The following is a 17,448-nucleotide window of genomic DNA, read 5'->3' on the forward strand; positions in this document are numbered from 1 at the left end:
CTTTATAGTTCCAGGTACAGAAATAGCACGAGCAGTCACTTTCCAGAGATTATGGACTACGATATTCTAGATCTCAGTGGAAGTGCAGCACAGTCTTCTTCTGGGAGAAGGGCCTGAATCAGGTTCAGCCCTTACACAAGCTTGAGGGCTCTGCTAAAGAAGAAAATCTGTTTTATCTATTTTCAGAGGCTGATGTGGTGTTGGGGTGGTTTTCCACATCAGATTGCTCTGTGGCAACTCCTGGTAATTTTCTGTGTTAGAGGAAAAGTGTAGCAAGAGCTTGAGAAGAGCAGAGAAATACTCTCTGATTTTGACAACCCCCCCTGTCTTTATCAAAGGTTGATCACAAATAAGAATGGTCTTTGGTGATGCTTTCTCAGAGATACCTGATCTGAGAGTGTCTTCAAAAGAGAATGATTAGCCTTATATTTAGCCCTAAATAAGACAGTGGTAAGGCTTGACAGGATCGACAGTGGGAGTAAAATCTTCACTGGTGAACACCTAAGGAAGGCATTATTCCTTGCAAGAGCTACTCTAGGGATTGTTCACCAAGGTACATTGCCAGTTTTATGTGTCTGCTCAAGGAACAGTGCTGGAGTCTCAATCTTGGAGCGAATTAACAAGGGAGAAGGTTGATCTTGCCTCAAATGCAGAGTTAAATTGGTGTGGCATGAACACTCTGGGTGGTTGTTCTGAGGCGTGTTCCTTTGAACAGAACAGTTTGAGTATCTCTCCCCACTGAGTGCCCTTCTTATGCTGAGCTAACTGCATGAAATTGGTTTGAGGAACTCCTGAAATCTGTCTTTGACAGGCATCACATTTTTATTTTCAAGCTGCTCAATGAAAAATCCTTTTTAAACTTGCAATCAAAAGAGAAGACAATGCATTAATATCTTTTTATTGCTACCTAACACAGATAAGGTTTTGTACTTGAGTTGCAGGATATTTGATCTCTTTTTTGATCATAAACCATGTCAGCTCTGAATATCAGTTTGCAATTTACTGTTGCCAAGGGTTGATGCTGCTGACTGTGAAATATTCTGATTATATTAAATACTGACTTGATATTAATTGAAATGCTTTAACTGTTGCATTTTAAGCATTGTCATCTGTTTGTGAGAAGGTGAAGTGAGGGGAGGGTGGGAGGAACATAAACTCAAATTATTTTAAATGTATTTAACATGCAAATTCAGTATAAATTCACTTTATACCCGGATGGTGTTATTTCATCTGTGCACCATAGCTCTGAACTAATAGCCCTTCTCCAAGCCTGAGCTGAGAGTGCTTTTTTTTTTGGTTTTTTTATGTTCAGTGTGTGTGTATTCAGACCTTGAGGGAAAGAATGCCTCCTGTGTCTAATTCCTCCGAGCTTCTCTTTGAACAAAGTTGCGGCAAACACTTGGTCCTTTCATTGCTGTTCTGGTGATACATCTTCCTACACCTCATTCCTTGGGCATTTTAGAAATGAATATTTTGTATCAAACATAAAGGAGTGGAGCTAGTGTACACAGCCAGCTTTCCCAGTTTTGGTTATCTCTGAAAATTTGTTTCTTTTCTCGTAATTGCTGAGGCAAGCTGGCAGAATAATTGCTGTGTGGACTTGAATGTAGATCAGTTTAAACTCATTGGCTACCCAGAAGGTGTTTCTGCCGTGTCGGCATTTGGCTTCATTGACAGCTTGGAAAAATATTTTTCCTTTCTATAAATTATACCAACTACTTCATAGAAAAAAAGTGACAGCGTAAGATAATACACTGCAGTGGTCAATGGCTATCTTAGATAAATGCACCCTCAGTTCTTTATTTAATGTGGTTTTAATTTAGGCTTTGCTGTTTTAGAGGATAAGGGGTTCTTTCACATTCCTGGGCTATCTGTACTTGGGCAGGGAGGCTTAGGGGTTTTTTTTTCATGAGTTGGTTTCAGTTGCATTGGTTTTGTTTTGGTTCACTGTACAGTTTTGCCTTTTCTCTGAACCAGAACTATCAAGATCTGGAGAAGAGAGACCTCATCCCACCATTCTACCCCCCAATACTGTGCTGAATAAAAGGCTGTAGTGTACATCCCCATCTGCCTCTCAGCTGCATTTGCTCCTGATCATTCCTGCCTGCCCTCTTCCTACACTGTGTAGTCATGGCAAGCATCTTTTGACATTTCTTGGGAATTTTACATACTAATTTTGCTGTAGTGGCGAAATCCTCTTGCATGTCAATTTTTTAACCTGTGCAGGTCCACCTTGTTGAAGTTGTTTTGGTTTTAGTGTGTTGGATTTTTTTTTTAATGAAAATGTTTCTAATTGAAAATAATTAAAATTTAAAAAATATTTTTATCACTGTATTTATGGTAGCTGCACATCTTTTAAGGAAATTACATTTTAATAAGTACCTCATGCATCAGGCCTTTTAACGATTGATGTGAACAGTATGAAAGAGGAAAACAAGATTTATGCTGTCTCTTCAAAACAAAAGAGCATAGTGCAGCTCTTTTTTAAAGCCTCTTTTTAATGGGAATTTTAAATGAAGATAAAAGATAGTCTTTCTGAATCTTCTGAAATGATGTCATTTGTCTTCTTGGAGGCTGCTTCTACTGTTTTACTAATGTGCAGTATATTCTATCTAAACAGAAGATCTTATCTGTCAGGCTATGAGGAGGTTGATGGAATATTATTTTACGTGTTCTGCTGTGTTCTGCTAAAGGTTACAACTGATTCACTGTCTTTCCCTGTGCCTAGCAGTAAAGCAGACACGGTGGATCAGGCAGGACATTGGAATCAATGACTTTATACCTGAGGGGTTTTTTTTAATGTTTCAGAAGGGTTTTTCATTTTGCCCAATGAAATTAGGAAATGTGTTTATTAACAAAGATGGGATAGAGATACATTTGCTGTTGCATTTTTTAAAAGTCTTGGTGTTTTTTATTAATTTAACGTTCAATTACTTTTTTAATAAGCTTTCATATGGAATAAAGAGGTTTAGATAGTTTGACAAAGCAAAGGCAATATTTAAACATTTAGTCTGGTGCAGACTGATGTTTTACCCTATGCACTCAGGTTCTGCTGTGATGAACCCACTGTACAAGTGGGAGGTGTTACCTGTGATTATTAACCCATCAAGACTCTCCCAAGGAGAGAAGCTGGTGTCCAGCCATCGAGATAAATAGGTGTGTCAGCCCCCCTTGCTCCTTCAGAGCTGGGGATACTGTGCAGACAGCAGGATCAAGCCTTAAACTGTCATCATCTCTGTAATTCTCTGCGTTGTATTCTAGTAATAATAAACTAGATAAAATGCAGTACAGTTAATACTTGATTTTGGGGAGAAAATCCGTGCCTTAGCACTCAGCTGGGGTATTTGGCTGGAAGCTAAAAAGTCATAGAAACCTGTCCACCAAGGCATGAGATCTCAGTGCACTGGAGAGGAGGGAAAGGAGTCACAAAATTAATCTGTCCAAGGTTAAAGCAGTGTCTCTTAAAATCCCTGAAGAAAAGGCTTTCCCCCACAGGTGTATTATTTTTTCTGCATCTGTTTCCCTCAGTTTGAAACTGGGTGTTTCTCTCAGCTGTGTTTCAGTTGCCAGTGAAACCAGGTAAGGATGTGCCTGATCTGATGCTTTTTTTGAGTGCTGCCCTCCACTTCTGAACAAATGGCTTTCCTGTGATACTGATTTTCATATTTTCAGCGCAGGTAGAAACATTGCTATTAAAATAACTGGGAAGTTTGTTCTGGAATGTCACCTGCAGGCACACTATTAATGTGGGGCGGAAGCAGGTAGGTGAGAGGAGACCCTGGGCTAGGCAATGGTGTGTAAATATTGAATTTCTGGGCGTGCCAGAGGTCAAGGGGGATCCAGGCTCCTGGTGCCAGCACTGAAGGCCACATTTGGGGTGCCAGCAGCAGCTGGGTCCTGTCTCAGCTGCAGCCCTGGGACAGAGGCGAGGGCAGTGGCCACTGGAGGTCGGTGGTGTTCTGCACAAGGCAGCTCAGGGGTCATGGACCTTGGAACCGGATTTGGTGGTAATTAGGTGGGAAAAGATGTAATTTATAGTGAAAATGATGATTGCATCAAAGTTAAGCAAGTTAAATACACAGCTTTTCTTAAAGCTCTTTGGGGAAAATGGTTTTCTCTTTGCTTCCTCCAGAAATGAATAATCACTGTTACCATCTGGAAAATATTATTGTAACTTTGCTAATGCCATGTCCCATTCCTGTGCTGACTTGCTGCCCTCATCCCAGTTGTACAGAGATTGCTGTGACTCAGACACATCTTTTATGGGCCAGTCTGTCTTGGTTCTCAGAATTTAGGAAGGAAGGCACTGACTGACTGGCACTCCTACTTCTCTGTGCTGATGTAGTTTTAGTGTTTTTGCATCTTTGTTCCCACACTCCGGATGTAGAAATCTCAATTTGTCATTGGTAGTAATTCTTTTAATACTGAGATAAGTATCATTGTCGTTTTGAAGGGGTTTTGCCTTTAATAGGATGTATGCCTGTTAATATGAACAGTGTTAGAGACATGGAATCTGTAGTTGTATGAATTTTTATTACACTGAAAGGTTAGAAAGCTTAGAGTGTTAAAAAAATGTGACAAAATATTTGCAAGACAAAACTATGATTTACTATGTACACAAATTAAAAGTGATCAAGGTCTGTATATCGTACTAATGTATTTTTTATTAAAATAAATACACTAATACAATAATTGCTTGTGATAGTTTTATATCAGCTTAATTGTCTACTTTAATGGCAGAGTTACATCCTTATAATTGGGGATATATATTTATCCACCTCTTCTAAGAGGTATAAAAATGTCTAAAACGCTTTGTAAATTATACTATTGTATAACTTCGTAGTGGTAATATCTATGAGAATGAGACAATCACACTGCCTAATATAGGAAACTAATTTAGTTGTCTAAATCAGGAAGATAATCTTCCTAGTCTTTCTGTGTAAGAAGTGAAGAAAGAGGTTCCTGCTTTTTGTGGCTCCCTGGAAGAGCCAAACTGGCGGGCTGGGATTTGGCCCAAGGAAGAACTCGTCTCTTCCACTGCCTTAGGAAGGTCTGGGACATAAATCAGCTAATGAGCTGCTCCTAGGTCTGGAGAATATTGAGCAATATGAGCAATATGATCTGGAATCCTCAGTCATTAACACCTCGAGTCAAAACACAAATCTAACAACATGGGGGGCCAGTGGCTTGAATGTTCATGCCACCATTGCCAACATCTTGATTGCTGATTTGGAAATCTTGCTTTTACAGAATGGACTTTGATGATGAAGATGGGGAGGGGCCCAGCAAATTTTCAAGGTGAGCATTTACAAAGAGTTGGCTGCATTACTGACTTTTTTCAGTGGAGAAAGACAGCTGTCTCACTAATGATGTTTTAAAATAAATATAAATATGAGTGAAGAACTTGCCAACAACTTGACCCAAATACTAGTTACTCTTTTTATCAGCTTCCTCTGCAAATTGGGCATTCTGGCAGAAATCAGCCTAATGTTATTGGTTTATGAAGCTGACAGCATGAGTGTCACAATTTCACTCTGCAGCTATATCAAATGAGAAAATTTAGCTTATTATTTCAGCTGCTGTAGGTGAACTTTGGTTATTTGACATTGCTGAAGTTGTCTTTCAGCCACTGAAAATAAAGTTTCATTTCTAATTTATTTCAGATGTTAATTGCTTATTAAGACAATGTGACAGATTCTAGAGGTGGATTGTTTTTTAAGGTTACTGAGCTTTACATTAAGTGCCATTAGGTGTAACTGAACGGTAAAAGTTGACAAAAGAAAATTAATTAACATGGAATATTCTAAGCTAGAAATTAACAGTAAAGCCTCATTGCCATTTTTTCACTTTCCCTTTTTTCTTTCTGGTCACACTGTTTGCATTTTTTCATTAGAAACCAAGCAGCTGCAGTGAGGGGTGTAGATACTTTGAGGCCTGTGGGTAACTGCTGATTATCCAAATTGTAATTGCAGCTCTGTAGCAGCAGCCATGTTGAAACACAGCTGTCTCTGTAGGGTTTAGCAAGGTTATCCCAGTCACTCTGCAAGAGAAGTGTGTTGAAGATGCACTGTGACACTGAATTGTAATTTACTGCACGAGACCAGCAGCACTCCTGTTTGGTTATGTCATTTACAGAAAGGCTGTTGCAGTCCCTGGTGTTAAAACTGGTGATTTGAGGGCTTAGTCCTAATACATCCTACGAGACACGTGTTAAGGGAATAAGATTCATGAGGAATGGGACCTGATTTGTGCCTGCACAAGCATCAGGGTTTCTGGGCACATGTGTGCTCTTTTCTCTCCATTCTGGCTTTGGCCTTTCAAAGTTGATCCAATAATTGTATTGTTTTTAATGGAGAGGTATGCTGTGCTGTCCTTAGACTGAGTTGATTTTAGGTGTCAGATCAAAATTTGGTATTTAAATCTTAAATGCTGTATAGACCTCAGATTGTTCTCTTTTTAGAGAGTACAGAAAAACCATGCAGAGACACAGAGAGCTATGGTCAGACTTCCTCTTCTAGTTGGTCCCTTCTCCAGATTGCTCACACGACTTATTCCTAGCTTGTCTTGGTCACAAAATTAGTTTTAATTCATTCGAGACAGAAGGAAGAAAAAGTTCATTATTGATTTGTTAGAAGAGAAAAACGTTCTTATTTAGGCTTTATTACTTTGTTAGCTAATACATGGGATATTCATAGGCTGTCTGTTGTAATAAATGACATCATTTTGAAAAGGTGTAATTCTAATACAAAATCTCATTTAATTGTTCTTGAGCTGTTTTACTCTTTACTTCTAGAAAAGCCATTACCTTATTTATGTGTTTTCCCAAACATTAATTTTCTGTTTTGGAACAAGGAATTTTGTTTCAAACAAGTGAGTCTTCCTGTAATTATGCTAGCAAAATCTAATTTCAAATGATTAGTATGTTTTTGAGAAAAGGCAAAGAGGAGCAGCGTGTAATTTTTTCCTGAAACATCACATTGCTGCCAGTCTTTGGGACAATGCTTCAGAAACAGTGAAGCTTTAGTCCCACAGGACAAAAGTCCAGTTGGTCTGGATTTCCTCCATAAAGGTGCTGCTCAAACACAACACATACATGGTTGGGCATCCAACTTTTGCTGATTTGCCTAGGAATGAGGTACCTGTTTACTTCTAGGGAATTAAGCCAGTTTAAATTTTGCTTCTGTTTACCCAGCAGTTTCACCTCCCTGCCTGCCTTTTGCCAGCCTCCACAACAATCAGTACAATGTGTGTACCTACAGAACCTTTTCCTGAAGGCTCCTTTACATAAGGCATCACACTTCAGCCGTGCCTCTGCCCTCCCGTGTTATCTGTAGACCATCAGTGCCCTCTGCTGAATGGAGGGAGCTGTGGTTGCAAGCTGGAACAGATACAGCTCATTCACTTACAGCACAGCAATGAATATTTCAGGGGCTGCTGTGGATAAAAGCTCACTGGTGTTTTCTGTACTGGTGCTGCTTGTTAAGTTTCCCAAGAAATCGGTGTATGTCAAAGTGTTTGCATAAATCCACTGAAATGTGTCTTCTGTTTTTTAAATACACGAATGAAGCTTTTGAATTGGCATGGCTTGGAAGTATCATCAGACTCTGTGTTTTCTTTGCTGTATCATTCTCATTCCCTCCGTTTTCTTGCTGTTCTTTGTAATGGTCTGCAGTCGTGAGCCTGTTTGCTTTCTGCTGTGTGTTGGCTATCATGCAATGCATAACCCCTGTTGATTGATGTACTATCTTTTGTTTCTAGGTATGATGGTGATCAAATCACTGGTGATAAGGAAAAGTTTGCAAGGTAGGCGTGTCCTGTAGAGCTCTTCTGCTGAGAGAAAAGAGGGGGATGTTCGTGTCCAAAAAGTCTCAGTACGTGTGCCTTAGCTTAGGGAGCTGGTTATTTTGTTTTAGGTGGGATGAAGATCAAAGTACTGCTGACACAGAAGGGCCAGGTAGGAAAGAGGGAAGTCAAACATGGTTTGCCTCCATTTTTGTTTTACATGATGCCGTTCATACTGATCTTTTGGTTGATCCAAAACTGCTTGAAATCAGAAATACAAATGCTAAGTGGTTTTGGATCAGCTCCCCAGTATCCCAGAATTTAATGTCCCTCTGTAATTTCCATATAAAAACAAAGTTAGAAATGACAGAATTAGGACATCATTCTGTACAAGTTTATGAATGCCAGAATTCCTAGGACACACACTTTGAAAGTGGAGCACATCCCCTCTTTTAAGGATTGAAATTTGAACTAGTTTCAGGAAACTTTTGGGGTGTTGTCTTCTTGAACATTTTCAGAGTAGATTAACATGCATTTACTTTCTAGCTTTTAAGATCATAAATGAAATTGACTGTTGGGATACTCTTTTTCTCCCAGGAAGTTTTACAGTCTCTTTGTTTACTCTCTATGATGGTTGTTTTCAGTGTCCAGAAATACTAAAATACTTGAGTGGTAGACAATGTAATATGTATTTATAAATGTAAAATACATGTTGAATATGTCTGTTATTTGTCTCTCTCTCTTTTTCTTACTCACCGCTTCTGTGAAAATGCTGAACTTAGAGCAAGCTTTCATCGTGTAAAAACGCTTTTTTCTTCCCCGTGTCCATATGTATCTGCATGTCCAAGCTGACATGTACACACGTGTGCTCTGTGTACACATGCACTGTCACACGAGTTGTTCTGCTTGGTGTGTGAATGATCCAACTCCCACAGGCACCGTTCCCTCCTGCATCTGTGCAGACCCACACAGAGCTGTCCCTCAGCCAGGTGAAATGAAATGTTCACTATTGCAATGCCATGGGCAGTGACCTCAGGCAAGGCTTGGCTGTAATTTGCTGAGCTGTCAGAGCTGGATTTCCTGTATATCACACAGTAAGCGTAGGAATAGTAACTCTGCATGTAGCCCTAACAAGTGGTATTTCTGCACAGTGCCTCATGTGTATAACACTTCTATGTGCAGGGGGTGGATACCCAAAGCAGGGCAAGCCCATGCATTCCTCTATTTCAGGAAGCAGCATACAATTCTTCCCTGCATTTTAAGAAAAGGCTTCATTCCTAAAAGTAGCCCAAGAGTGTGCCAAGCCTAGCTTCTGCTTTCATGGCCAGTCTTCATAGCAGTCAGCTCCAAAGAATGTTGCAGTTTCTTTTAATGTTGTGTTATCACATCAGTCAATGCTGGTGGACTCTCCAAGTGATCACCTCTCACATCTTGTTGGATCAGCCAGCGATCCCACAAGAAATGCCATGCACAGCTCATTGAAATCAGTGGAAGATGCTGCTTTGACAACTGAAGCATCATCTACCTGTCGTGTACTTGTATTTAGCTGCCACCTGACAGGTACAGTATGAGAAGAATTAATTGCTGGGCACTGAAGCATTCTAGGTCCTTTTGGACCATTTTAGATGTATATATTGCTGTGATTCCTTAATGCTGATCACACTATGGTGATTTCCAGAATGGGAAAACTGAACTCTGCGATCTTTATTTCTGAAAGATTCTGGTGGGTGTCCGTTTTGTGATATCTCAAATTTGACTCACCACTTCAGCCATATGATTCCTCTGAAGGATGAGAACATTGCAGCCCAGCCCAAGTTGGGGCAGCATCAAGTACTCTCATTGTTGCTTCCCTGCTGTGCTAAATTGTCCCTGAACATGAGTTCTGGTCTATGTCTGACAAGCCAGATGTTTACTTGCTGTCTTTCGTACTCATTTTATTTATTTATTTATTGGGATTTTTTTTTAGTATGTACTGTTGTAGCATATATGGTCCCAGTGCTGCAGTCTGATCCTGCAAGCATGCACTGACTCCCTGCAGGGAGGTGGGATGTTCCAAACAGCATTGTTTGAGATCTGTGTTGTCACTGAGTGGGTTTTTTTCATAAGTCAGCGCTGATGCTTCCTTCCTGACCTGATCCAGTTGTTAGTGAGAGGTTTCCTCTAAAGGAGACCTTTTATAAGCAGCTGAGAGATGCATCACAGCAAACTCAGGAGTTTGACTGGAGTTGGCAGATGTCAGTTCCTTGCATATTTCTACTTCATTTTTGTCCTTAAATCAAAGGAGATTAAACTGGTTAAGAGATTAAGGCCACAAGCCAATAAGCAGAAATACAGGTTCTTTTCACAGCTATGGGAAAATCATATTTATCTGTCTGTGGCCTGGATTTTCTGTCAGTAAACTGAGGGATAATAGTGGTTGGCTTTGGAAAGCACTTTGCTCTCCTGGGGCACAAACAGCAAAACAAGTGCAAAGTATTACGATTCATTACCTCCACTTCAGATTCTTACGCCGCTCATGTCTCTTTTCTGTTGCTTTGGTGTTTCTTTGAATGCTCAGGGAGAATCACAGTGAGATCGAGAGGCGCAGGAGGAATAAGATGACCCAGTACATCACCGAGCTGTCGGACATGGTGCCCACGTGCAGCGCCTTGGCTCGCAAGCCTGACAAGCTGACCATTCTTCGGATGGCTGTTTCCCACATGAAATCCATGAGGGGCACTGGAAACAAATCTACTGATGGAGCTTACAAGCCTTCCTTTCTTACAGAGCAGGTAGAATTTACAAAAATGTTGGTTTTTCTCTGATTTTTTTGGTCTCAGAATGTGTGAGGAAATGCTGAGGGGAGTAGAGCCTCAGCTTGATCCTTCACTGTTGTGTAGCTGCTGGTACCAGTTACATATGCAAGGTGTGAATACAGTCAGATTTTTGTGACTGTTTGGACACTTGATCTTAACACTATGACAGATCCTTCTTTTTGGAGAAGCAAATTGGCATTCTTACCATTGAGATCTGAAGAACAAGTCACTCGCTGCCTGGCAGACAGGAATTTTCACCTCCGGATCTGAGTTCTTCCCATCCCAGCAAAGATTCTCTAAAATAAGTAAAAATGAGTCTGGAAAGACCTGCCTCTCCCTCTGGGGATTAGAGGAAGGTTAAAGACATTGTTTAGTCTTAATGCTGGATTTCCCAGCAGATGAACTGGGAAAAGATGAATCCCATCTGTACTGGCTGAGGTACCTCCTTGCTTAGATTTTTGGTGGAAGAAGGAAGATGTACCCAGTGCTTGAAGGAAAACTATTGAACTGAGCGCATTTAAAATCCTACCACCTCCATTGTTTTTGAAGTCCTATGGGTGTAATGCTCATTTTTGTGGTCTGAGGCAGTTTAAGCACTTACACATGTAAGTTATGGCTGGAGGCAATGCTTCTTTCTCTTAGATAAACAGCAGCTGCTCCTGACCTCTCAGTGCTCATGGCTGCTTATTCCAGCTCTCCTGAAGTGTGTTTATGGAGGGACTGTGCTATTCTGCTAGTGGCACACCCTAGTCACCTCTCATTGCAATTTCTTTGGTTGTTTTTTAATCTTGCGGGATTGCAGAGTTTGTTTTCATCTTTTTTAATAATGTATGCAAAACTGGTCATATAGTATGTATAGCGTGGCCAGCTGTGCTGTGAAATTTTTTGTTCAGTCAGTGATTCAGGATCAATGGGCTTTTTCTATAGCAAAGCAGCAGAAGTTGACAGCCTGTTGAGTGTTTCTTGAGATGAGTTATCCATTTCTTAGTAGTTTGCCAGATTTTTTTTCTCACTATATCAACTAATATCCACCACTTGCACACTAGCCCTGCTGAGCTGTCTCCCCTGGGGCTCAGGTTGTCCAGAGCTCTGTGTTTGAATTCCAGGTGCAATATCTTAACTAGCTCTGGTGGTCACTGGAGCCACCAAAGGCTGTTCAAGCTTGTTTTCCAGAAATTGAAGTGGTAGCAATCATCCTTTGCTTTGCCATGAGATGTTTTCAAGCTCTGTTGAGCAAAGGCAATATTTCTGGGTCATGCTGTTGGCATGCGCGTTGCAAGGTAATTTAAACACTGGGGATTTAAAACCAGTGTCTGAAAGTGAGGGGCAGAAGTACCTGGCTTTCAAGACATGCAGTTCTCCTTCCAGACCCCAGCTATGCTTGGGGCCCTGGCTGCTGCATCTCTGGTGGATGTGGGGATAACTCAGGATAGAATCACTCAGGATGATGAGCAAGGGACCACTTAAAGAAAAGGCCAAAGACAGGGGTGTGTCCACCCTTTGGATCTCTGAGGCTTCATACTCAGAGGCTGGAAAAAGAAAGCAAGAAGTGATAAAGCCTTCTTGTGTAGTGGCTCAGCCCCCTAATGGAAGAATGGGCTGGGGATTCTTTCCTTGTTCCAATTACGCTTTCTGCCTTTTATCCAGTGACTGCTTAATTTACTAACAGAACTCATCCTGAGCAGGGCCAGGGGGAACCAAACTAGAAAGTGTTATTGGTTTCTTTCCAATTAAATTATTCAGAACGTTTAATTAAGGGATGAGTTTGCCACGACTTAGAGCTGTTCATTTCCTCTGTTTGTATTCTGAAATATCTTTTTATTTTTTAATGTTAGATGCCTATCTCAGAATATGCAGTGAGTATTAGTTGTTTATTTTCCTAAAGTGCATTGAGATCACCAGATGAAAGGCAATAACAGAAAAGAAAATGTTGTTTGTTATTGAGATGGGCAATTTATGCCTTGCTGCAAGTTTGGTTGTATTGTTACATCAGTGAAAATTTCTGTCTAAGTTTTGATCAACTGCTAAGATCACAAGAAAACAACATTCTCTGACAGTGACAGATGTTCTATTTAATTCCCTTTTCTTGATGGCATTCTAATCAAATCCTTTCTTTGGAAGGAACTGAAACATCTTATCCTGGAGGCTGCGGATGGATTCCTGTTTGTTGTTGCAGCTGAGACAGGAAGAGTGATCTACGTGTCAGATTCTGTGACTCCTGTGCTAAACCAGCCTCAGTCTGAATGGTTTGGCAGCACTTTGTATGAACAGGTCCATCCAGACGATGTGGAAAAGCTGCGAGAGCAACTGTGCACATCTGAAAACTCTATGACAGGTCAGATACGTCTGCTGTGTGGTTCTGTGTGTTCAGGATCCCTGCAGAGCTTTTCCTGACATTCAGAATGCCAGGTTTAAAAATCTGGTTAAAACGAAAGTCAGCAAGATTAAACTGTGTTTTCTTGCAGGCAGTGCAGTAATATAAATCTTTTGAGTGACTACATTTTACTTCCTATTTGTTTGACTTCGGTTAAACCACCTTCATGTAGCTCTGCATTCACACTCTGGTTTGGAATCTGGATTGTTCTCAGGCTTGGTCTGGAAATCTAGATTGTTTTCATTTCATCCTCCATGAACTTGTGACTTCTTTACAAGTATGTCTTTCTTTAGGGCAGTGTTTAATTTGAAGTCAAAAACCCCACTGTAGACTTTTCTGTCTTCATACAAGTTCCTTGTGGTTTGCTAATTAGAATCTTGAGGGGAAAAAATCCAGTGTTTGGCAACTGAAAATATACTGGATTTTAATCATGAGGCTCCTGTGCAGTAAAGTAAGTTATGTGTAAGTCGATATCATGTTGCATGTAAAACTAAACCATATTCATATCTCCTCTACAACTCTGGATTTTACAGTTATTCATGCTCAAAGCTGCCAGTAGGAAACTACCTTGTCTTTAACAGGATATGTGTATGTTGGAGCTGTGAGAATTAGCTAAATCCTGTCGTAACTGACTTGGAAAGGAGGAAACTCCTCTTTTTATTCTTCACGTATTATGTTTATAGCTAAAAGAAAAATGTAGGGGATAATATTCAACAAAATCCTGATCCTTGCAAAAGTCACATCATTTCTCTTTGCTTTAGTAGTTAAGAATTCTGACCTGGTTTGCTGGAAGTTTTGTTGTGTTTCATAACTCAAAGGACAGTGATCCAGTTTTGAGTGAACCTGCACACTGTTTACAGCTTCCATGTCAAAACAGTGCCAAATTCATGATTTCCTGTGGTTTGAATGTGATGTGGTTTTGGCAGAGCTTTCATGTATTCAAATTGGAAGCTCAAAGCAAAATTCTGTGGTGAAAATCCAGATGGATAGAAACCAAGTGAACAGTTAGGGGAACCTGTGCAGGGCAAAACAGCTGAGTTTCATACCACGAGGCTTGCAAAGGAGCACAGCCTCTGTTTTTATTATGTAGCCTGTGATACATTTTAATGTATTACCATCTTGCTCCAAAAAGCAATTATTCCAGAGCCTCAGTGAACAGTCATGTTTTGACTTCCAAAAGTGCTCAGTTATGGGACTTAACCTGCTCAAACTGGAGCTGGACTAGGCAAATGCAGAGCACTTCTGAAAACCCAACTCTGTGTTTTTTCCAGCCTGAGCTATGGGCTTTTCTTCTGCACTGAATTGATCTGTAGCCAGTGGAAAGAGAAGTTCAATAGTATTTATAGAGCTAAATCTTTTCTCTGCCCAAGTCTTTTGGAGTTGTCAGATTGACTCAGAAGGCCTGTAAATCTGTTGTGCATGGGCAGCTGAACATTTTCCCAGTGTGAGGAAAGCAGGGTCGCCTGCTCAGCTTTTTCAGTGGTTTTGTTTTAAAGGTGTGGCTGGTGAAGTACAGTTATTTAGCATACTAATAGTTCTGTCAGTCTGTGGAGCATATAGATAACAAGAGAGCTCTAGATTTATTATTTTAAATTTGTATTCCCTTGACTCCATTAGGTACCATTAAATAATAGGAGCAGTCTTCTGTAAGGACTGTCAATTCAGGCTCAATTTGTTTATAAGCAGCTCGCAGCAGGACTTCAGCATCATCACTCTTGCTCCTTTGAGATATCTTTCTAGGAGAAAGATGATTCTAGAGTCCATTCAGCACCAGTTACACTTCCCTTGCTGTAACACAAGCCATACTGGGAGTAGCAGCTTTGTAACAGGTACTAAATGAAATATTGCAGTGACCTGAAATAATGTGTGCCTTAGGGACATTTTAAAAGACGTCAAGGAGACAAGTGCATTTCCTCTAATTTGTTGTTTATTAAACCCAGTTTTCCTTGGCTTTCCAAAGGCATGTTTCATGCAGAACAAAGGGCAGTGTAGAGGTTGAAAGTGATGGAAACCACAAGCCAGTCAGCTGCATTTGAAATTTTTTTTGCTCAAAGTGAAGTTCACTTCAGGCGTCAGAAGAATCCTCATCTTTTAATGACCTTTGGCTTTTGAGCACAGGACCTACTTAGGGAAAAGAAGAGATTTTCAAATGAAAATACATGTTATGAGTTTTAGTTTTGCTCTCTTCCTCATTTTCTCAGCGTCCATTTTCTCAATGCTATAACCTCCTCCTTCAGCCCTTGAGCTTTGGGAGCAGTGACAGCATTTTGACAAAGGAGAAACTTCACGTGCCTTGCAGCAGATAGGAGCAATGTCCATGGGGTGTATTTGTCTTGCTGGGAGTGCTGATCCTTAGTGCTGTGTTGCTGGGATTTTCCCAGCACCACTTAGCAGTCCTGCTACCCAGAGATGCTGCTCCAGACCCTGAGAACTTGGGAGGCTGCCACTGCCAAAGGGGAGGGACAGAGAACAAGCCAGTGGAGGAAAGCAGGCTCCAACTCACATTTCTGCCCCCAGGAATAAGACTGGGACTGGGGCTGTGCTCACATGAGCATTTCCTTGGCAGTCGCACAGCTTATGCAATCCTCACCTCATTTCACCCTCTCCTCCTTTGGCATTTCTGTGGTACTACATATGAGTCACATCAAGGGGCTGACCCAGCTGAAAGCTAAACGAAGCTAAAACCCCTTGGTTTTGGTGGAGACAGCTCTTTGGCCCACCTTATCATGGGTTTCTTGAGCTCTTCTGAGTGCTAACACCAAGGAGAAGCAGGAAGTGAATAGTTAGGAGGAGACAGGACTTCAGGAGCTGTAAAATGTATGTCAAATTGAAGTGCCTGTGTAACCACAGCCTCAACCATGTGGTATGTTTGGGGAGTTAATTGCTTGCTCTTCTTCGAAATCTTAGGATATGGGGAAGGATGGATAGTTTCATTTTGTGTCCTTGGAGATTTTATTCCCTGGAAATGGAACAATTGTGTGCTTGTTTCCTGTGCATTAATTGCTAACACATTGTAGCAACAGGAAAGCTGAACCGTGAAGTGTATGAATGGTTTGAAGTGATCTAGAAAAGAGCAGCTGAGCTGGGATGGTGGCAACAAATTGAGCTCCCAAGAAGTCTTCATGTGCGTCATGTGCATGATTAATCAGAATGGGGCAGATACTCAGAGTGATAATTCATTTTATCTCGTTGTTCTTGAAAATCTGCAGATGTCAAAATAAATCACTTCAGATATGGATGAAGATCAGATCCCACAGGAGGATCCATTAGCAAAGATCTCTTTGTTCTTAGGGTGCACTGCTGGAGCTTGGTGGATGTTGGGTTCAGGTGCAGGCTCAGCCCTAGTGCAAGTGAGAGCCTCTCAGTTGCAGACAGCAAATCTGTAATGGTGCAGGGAACAGGCAGAACTTAGATCTGTGTAGAGAAAAACCACTTTTGAAGAGTTCCTCTGCTACATTAACTTTCAAAAAATGACTGAGCAGGTATTGTAGTAGACTGTCCTTCTGTTAAAGTACAGTGTTCCAGAGCACTTTGCAAGACTGATTTCTACAAATCTAATTCTCCACAAGTAGTTTATGAAAGAGTAGAGTGATGAATACAGACACCTCTGTATGGTTGCCTGAAAATACTCACAGTTATTTCATGATGTGCCTAAGGTGTGCTTGCCAGGGCTGTGAGATCCCTGTTCCTGCACCCACATCTCCAGCAGTGCATGTGGGAAACACCCAGGTTTGTTATCTTCAATTCTGAGCTGCAGGCAGCGCAGCACGTAAAAATCCAGCTATCACATCTCCCTTCAGCCTCACCCTCTATGCTTAGGCAGGCAGGGAGCAATATGTGTAATCCCACCCCTGAGACCAAGGCTCCTCAGGGCAGCTGGGTTCCCTGGGAGTCCTTGCAAACTGTTTCAGCTGAACAGTTAAGGGGTGCTGAAAGTGCAGAGCAGCGACTGCAAGAAAGTGATGAGAACCAGAACCTCTACAGCTTTCATTTTCAAGTGATTTAAAAATTACTAAGTCATTTCACTTGCTAGCTGAAAAAAATTAGTTGAGGTTACTTCTGGACAGAACTTGTATGCCAAGTTTAGTCTTGGCGTGATCTTTTATTGCCATATTTTATAAGTGCGACAAAGTAGAACTTTATGATGGAAATGGTGACTGACCACAGCAAAAGTTGAGCTGATAGGTATCCTTTGGGAAGAAAAGAGCATAGTGTGACAATTTTCTGTGGTTCTGTATGTTATGGAAGCATCACTCCATGTTCTAAAAGGAGATATTTGGACTGGGGATCCTGTCTCACAGAACCTTTGACTAGCATGTTGTCTTGCAGTGATGATTTCAGCACATGCAGATTTCTGTCCAGCTGTAAACCCTTGTTACCGAGCAGTTTGTAGACAGCCACAAAATCCAGATGTTGTAGATAAGAGTCAAATTGTAAAAATGAGAAAATTGGTGTTCAGCTTGAAAGAGCACAGTGCCAAGGACCAGTGGCTCACCA

General features: G+C 41.0%; 1 protein-coding gene across 3 annotated transcripts in view; it reads left to right on the forward strand.

Annotated features, from left to right (window-relative positions):
* Window positions 1-17,448, forward strand: part of ARNT2 (aryl hydrocarbon receptor nuclear translocator 2) — a 95,558-nt gene that overhangs the window by 24,875 nt on the left and 53,235 nt on the right. The window contains exons 3-7 of one of the 3 annotated variants that reach the window (XM_085070473.1): window positions 5,251-5,298; window positions 6,853-6,870; window positions 7,759-7,803; window positions 10,340-10,553; window positions 12,699-12,912. In XM_085070473.1, the coding sequence (XP_084926599.1) occupies window positions 5,251-5,298; window positions 6,853-6,870; window positions 7,759-7,803; window positions 10,340-10,553; window positions 12,699-12,912 (539 nt within the window). The remainder of the gene's footprint in view (window positions 1-5,250; window positions 5,299-6,852; window positions 6,871-7,758; window positions 7,804-10,339; window positions 10,554-12,698; window positions 12,913-17,448) is intronic. The other 2 variants (XM_085070472.1, XM_085070474.1) reach the window with 2 other exon arrangements.

This window comes from Lichenostomus cassidix, chromosome 10 (assembly GCF_008360975.1).
Source record: "Lichenostomus cassidix isolate B80296 chromosome 10, HeHo_3.0, whole genome shotgun sequence".
NCBI classification, from domain to species: Eukaryota; Metazoa; Chordata; class Aves; order Passeriformes; family Meliphagidae; genus Lichenostomus; species Lichenostomus cassidix.